At 37.5% G+C, this 6,163-nt stretch overlaps 1 protein-coding gene across 1 annotated transcript; it reads left to right on the top strand.

Annotated features, from left to right (window-relative positions):
- Positions 1 to 481: 481 nt before the first annotated feature.
- On the top strand, positions 482 to 5,413 carry LOC111998153 (DEAD-box ATP-dependent RNA helicase 37-like). The gene is given in 8 exon segments (XM_065781034.1): positions 482 to 752; positions 885 to 1,739; positions 1,844 to 1,927; positions 2,466 to 2,708; positions 3,137 to 3,170; positions 3,173 to 3,303; positions 3,470 to 3,583; positions 4,852 to 5,413. Coding segments are annotated over 7 exon segments (1,845 nt in total). The 5' UTR covers positions 482 to 752; positions 885 to 989; the 3' UTR covers positions 5,341 to 5,413.
- Positions 5,414 to 6,163: the final 750 nt, after the last annotated feature.

Below are 6,163 nucleotides of genomic sequence, written 5' to 3'. Positions count from 1 at the left end.
TCTTATGACTAAACTTTTTTTTTATTTTATAAAAACATTTGGATTGTCTTAATATGATAAAATTTGTATTACTTGTAACATCTTCAATCTGAAAATTAGTCGAAATTCTAAAAAGAGAAAAGAAAAAGAATAGCCGATTATCTTGACAGCGTTTTATATTTCCTATAAAAGAAATATCAATTTTTTTAAAAAATAACCCATTAAACACAAAGCAAATTACGAACTTGTAAAAAAATCAGGTGGAGAATTAACCATGATAATAATAATTAATTACAGTAATTAATGGACGCTAGTAAATCAAAACTAGAAAATTAGAAGCCTACACAATTTCACGCTCCACCACCATTATTTTAAAACTTTAATTCTAAAATTAATAACACAAGCTTCAAGTAACGCAAAATTTTCTCTCAACATTGTACGGACACAAAATTTTACATTTTTATTAGTATTATTTACAACTCAACATCAGTAGTTTTTTTGGTTTTATGGGTTTGGTTGGTAGCGAGACGAGAATTGAAAAATGAGGAAAGAGTATTGAAAAAAAGGTAAGAAAAGAAAAAGAAACGAAAAAACCTGAAAAATCTCATTTCATTGATCTTTTCACAACTTCGAATCGATACCGATATTTTCGCTTTCTTTGTCCGATCCAGCTCTTCTTCTTCACCAAGTCATAGCGTTTTCCCCCAAAATTCCATTTCTTTTAGATCCAATTTCTTCATTTTTCTCTCTCTCTGTCTCTCTCGTTACTCGAGGTTCGTAGAATAAAAGTGCTTATTGATTTTTCTGCTTTCAAAACTAATTTCATTATTATAATTGCATAGTGTTTTTGTTCAAATTTATACATGTATATTGTTTGATTCGTGTTTGTTTAGCTTTAATTGTAGTTGATCAATCAAGTTGTTGTAGAGGGTAAAGGCTTAAGAGGATTAATTTGATTTGGAGTTTGCATTAGGCGGATTTGAAAAAGGGAAAAAAGAGCTTTAGCAATTATGAGAACTTCATGGGCAGATTCTGTGGCCAACTCTGCATCTGAAAATGCAACCACCAATTCATCTGGTACCAATGGCTTAAAACGCCCAACCCGATCGACTTATGTTCCGCCCCATCTTCGAAACAAGCAACCTTCAGCCGATCCCTTCCCTCCACCACCGCACGCTGCTCCTGCTCCTTCACCAGTTAACGACCGGGCAACTGGGTCGCGCTGGGGTGGAGATTCTAGGCCTGATTTTGGGCGCGGGGGAGGATATGGTGGTCGAGGCGGTGGTAATGCTTGGAATGGTGGTAGAAGTGGTGGGTGGGATCGCGGGAGCGGGAGGGAGCGCGAGGTGAACCCTTTTCGTGAGGACGAGAAGAATGCTGAGGAAGCCTTTGGGGAGCAAGAGAATTCGGGTATTAACTTTGATGCTTATGAGGATATCCCCGTGGAGACCAGCGGGGACAATGTGCCGCCGCCCGTGATTACGTTTGCAGGGATAGACTTGGGGGATGCGTTGAATGAGAATATAAGGCGGTGCAAGTATGTGAAGCCGACTCCAGTTCAGCGTTACGCTATACCGATTTCTCTTGCGGGGCGAGATTTGATGGCCTGTGCTCAGACTGGGTCGGGGAAGACTGCTGCCTTTTGCTTTCCAATTATCAGTGGAATCATGAGGGGCCACGGTGTTCAGAGACCGCGCGGAGCGCGAACTGTGTACCCTCTTGCTCTTATTCTTTCCCCTACGAGGGAGCTGTCGTGCCAGGTGGGTTCCCTATTTCTACTACTTGATGTGTGTTCTCACTGTGGGTGTTTGTTTTTTTTTTTTTTTTTTTGCTGATTTCTGTTTCTTTTGTGATTTACTTGTAGATACATGATGAAGCTAAGAAGTTTTCCTATCAAACTGGTGTCAAGGTGGTGGTCGCTTATGGAGGAGCGCCAATCAACCAGCAGGTTTCATTATATTCGAAATAGTTGTGGTGGCGTACTTCCTAGTCCTCTTTTTGTTTGCTTCTGTAATATATGGTCTGTTATTTCTAAGTTATCAACTGGTTGACTTTAAAGTTCATATCATGGACACAATATGTCTATCTTGTACTACATTTCTTGTATTTGTAGTTTGTGTTCTTTATAACTTTGTATAATGATGAAAATACTGTGAAAGAGAATTTGCGTTGCATTTGATATCTAAGGTGGCCCTTGTACTTTTGAAGCGGGGTTGGAGAGTAGATTGGAGTTTATTTTAAATTTCACCATGAATCTTAGCCAACATGTTACGTAATCGTAATATCTTGCACTTGTGTTTGTCTTTACCATATCGGAATTGGTTTGATAGCTCTTTTTTTGGGGTTTGTGTTGGGGGGGGTGCTAATTTAGAAGTTTTTTTTTTTTTTTTTTTTTTTTTTTTTTTTTTTCAGCTTGGTGACCATTCTTTGTGAATATCTACAACCTACTACTTTTACCATTCACTAATGTTGTGTTTTGTGGTCAGTTGCGAGAGCTTGAGAGAGGAGTTGATATTCTTGTGGCAACTCCTGGGCGATTGGTTGATTTGCTTGAGAGAGCTCGAGTGTCATTGCAGATGATCAATTATTTGGCTCTTGATGAGGCAGATAGGATGCTGGACATGGGTTTTGAGCCACAAATCCGAAAGATAGTGGAGCAAATGGACATGCCTCCGCCAGGTGCGAGACAAACCATGCTGTTTAGTGCTACCTTTCCTAAAGAGATACAGGTTAGCCTTTATTGTTGCATTTAAATTTATTTCTTTAGCTATTGGCAAGTTATGGACTTTTTATGTTTTTCAGTGTAGTGTTATGGATATTATTTTAATTATTAGAAGAAGTATAAGAAGTTGCCTTTTGAATTCTTCATAAATCTAAGCATCTATATGCATATTTGTGAGAAAGCTGAATATAAAATGCAGAGGAGTTGAGTGGTCAAGTTGTGATTTTGAGTTTTTGTTTTGACATCCTCATGGGATATAATTTTTGAGTGGGTGGTGTGTGCTACTTCTATCATATTCCTAGGCACGGCAAGCTCTTTTAGATTGCCTTGTCATTTTTTATGCAAAGAGAGTTAATAATTGAACCTTTTCTGAAAAAGATCGCTGCAACTTGCATCTATCTAATTGAATTTTGCATTTTTGGTTTGGCATTGCAGAGATTGGCATCTGATTTTCTTTCAAATTATATATTTTGGCTGTTGGAAGGGTTGGTTCAAGCACTGATTTGATTGTTCAACGAGTTGAATTTGTCCATGAGTCTGACAAGAGAAGCCATCTTATGGACCTTCTTCATGCGCAGAGGGAAAATGGAATTAATGGCAAGGTAACATGAGACATTCTCAGTCTTCAATTTGGACTTCCCTATGAAGTTCCATATGTTTTACCTACCAATTTAACTTACCATTTAAACTGCCAATTTAGATAATATCCAATCTGATTCAATTTGATGAGTTATCACGATGTTCATAATTGCCTTTTTGAATTTGCAGCAATCTTTGACGTTAGTTTTTGTGGAGACAAAGAAGGGAGCTGACTCATTAGAACATTGGTTGTGTATCAATGGATTTCCTGCAACTACCATTCATGGTGATAGAACACAACAGGTAAATTGGTTGGAATGGATCAGTTGAATGAAGTATTGGATGGATTCCAATCTTGTCCATTTTTTCTTATTATCAATTTTATTGGTAAGTTACATACGCTTCCGTGGGTCTTGAACCCACAACCTCACCCTTCACTTTGCACTTATAAGGGGGGAAGTGCCAAGGACAGTATTTTTTCCGTCTTATTTGAATAAAGTACCCCCCTCCCCCCATCCCTTCTCCTCCCCTCCTCATGAAGCTCTCATTTGTTCTCCTCCTACTTGTTTGGTTTGGTGTTTTTTTTTGGGGATCTTATTTAGCTTATTTGTTCAGATTTTTAAAGATTCAATTTTTGAAGGTACAACTGCACTTTTGCCAAGTTTATTTTTAAGCAAAATAAGCCACAAAAAATAAGCTATAGCAAACTTTAGCTTAAGCTTATCACACTCCAGATTAGAAATGATAGGAATAGATCACTAACTAATTTGGAGGATTAATTATTGTGTTACAGATTAATTGAATTCATGAGTGATTAATCCGGACAACAACTTATGTTTAGCAACAATTTCATGATGCAGAACATCATTTACTAGATATTTAAAATATTTGTGGGATATTTATTTTGTCATTGCAATGTGTTGCAGATGTACCAACAAAAATAAATGGTAAATCAGCAATTCCTGATGACACACACTGATTCTTTGCTTCCAGGGGATTTATTTTTCATTTTTTATTGTCATTTACTGGAGCTCAAAATAGTGATTTGTTACCTTTTCCAACATTTTGATGATTTCTCTTTGGGTTCAACTAGGATTTTGCCCTGACAAAATATTAAGTGAGAAAAAGATCTCTATGCAGGGTTGATTAGGGTCTTTACAGTATCTGAGCTTGTGTCTTTTCTGACATAAATACCAATATGCCTCAGGCCAGTCAGGCTAAGCTCATTTTGATATAAGCCAAAGCCAAGCCAGTCAACACATAGCTATCACCCTGCCCTGACAGGCAGAAGAAAAAATTTCCCTGTCTGTTTATTGTAGTTATCTTTTCTAATTAAAAGTTTCTGTTTAATGCCCTATCATGGTTCAATTTAACAGTGTTCTGATTTGGGAAATGAAAGAGAAGGCATTTACCAGTTATAACATGAAACGTTCTTATTAAAGTGTCTTACATTTTTAAATGCAGTCCTTTTGTCCTGTGTTTGCATTGACCATTGCATCAGTAGCAGTACCTTTGACGTTGTTATTACAATGTACTGGCCTTATTTTTAATGTCAATGATTTTGTACACAGGAAAGAGAACAGGCATTGAGATTGTTCAAGACTGGAAAGACACCGATTTTGGTGGCAACAGATGTAGCTGCACGTGGTCTTGATATTCCCCATGTAGCACATGTGGTCAACTTTGATCTTCCCAATGACATCGATGATTATGTTCACCGGATAGGACGGACAGGGCGAGCTGGCAAAACAGGATTGGCAACAGCCTTCTTTAATGAGAACAATTTATCAATGGCAAGGCCACTAGCTGATCTAATGCAAGAAGCAAATCAGGAAGTACCTGCTTGGCTTACACGTTATGCATCAAGGGCTTCTTATGGTGGTGGTGGCAGAAATCGGCGTTCCGGGGGAGGCCGTTTTGGTGGCCGTGATTTTAGGAGGGATGGTTCATTAAATAGGGGTACAGATTACTATGGTGGAGCAAATAGTAGCAGTGGATATGGGGTTCCTGGTGGTTATGTTGGGGGGTATGGTCCAGCTGTGACCAGTGCTTGGGATTAAGCCTGCTGTATACCGAATTTGTACCTTGTTTTTCTAAGTATATAAATATATTTTTCTCCGAATTCAAGGATTATTGTTCTCTGTTTTTTCTTTTTCCGTTAGTTGTTCTGAGGTTCATTGGGGTTCTAATATAGGAATCAGTAAATGCCATGTTGAAATTCATGGATAGGGCTGTTGGTTTGATTTATCCGTATATGCATCACTATTTTTAACGGAAGTTTGTGTGTGTGTGTATATTTATATATATATATTTCTCAACATGTTGGAAGGTTTTTCTTGATAATGCCAATAAGATGCCGATTATCCATTTTCAAAGAAACATATACGCTTAGCATGATGTACAAATTAGTCCGGCAATTAAATGGAGGATGAGTTTAAATAAGAGAGAGTTGGGCAATTGTCCCTAGGTTTTATTGGTAGGAAGAATGAGAAAATATAGTAGGGACGGAAAGGTAGGAAAGAAGAAAAAATAATTATTGAAGCTTGATTTTAAAAGGTTTGGCTACCGACATTGGGGCACATTTGTATCTGGTAGATGATTGAAACTATGCTGATTACAATTGAGGAAAAAGGAGCAAGAGGGATGTATTTATGCTACACCGCATTAGGGAACATATCATATGATTGTCATTGACTCGTATGAAAGACTCAAAACTATTCTCGTGGACGATAGCATGACAAATAATCCCAACTAGATCTATATATCTTCTATATATATATATATATATATAAAAGCGTGAATGCACAGTAATTTTGTACCGTGCATTTGACCTGCACTGTTTATCAGGCCTTTTTTTTTTCCCCGGGTTTTGTTTGTGCTTTT

The sequence above is a fragment of the Quercus suber genome, unplaced genomic scaffold (genome assembly GCF_002906115.3).
Source record: "Quercus suber isolate HL8 unplaced genomic scaffold, Cork oak 2.0 scaffold_254, whole genome shotgun sequence".
NCBI lineage: Eukaryota > Viridiplantae > Streptophyta > Magnoliopsida > Fagales > Fagaceae > Quercus > Quercus suber.
The sequence above is the reverse complement of the archived record's forward strand: the minus strand, read 5'-3'. Positions and strand labels throughout refer to the sequence as shown.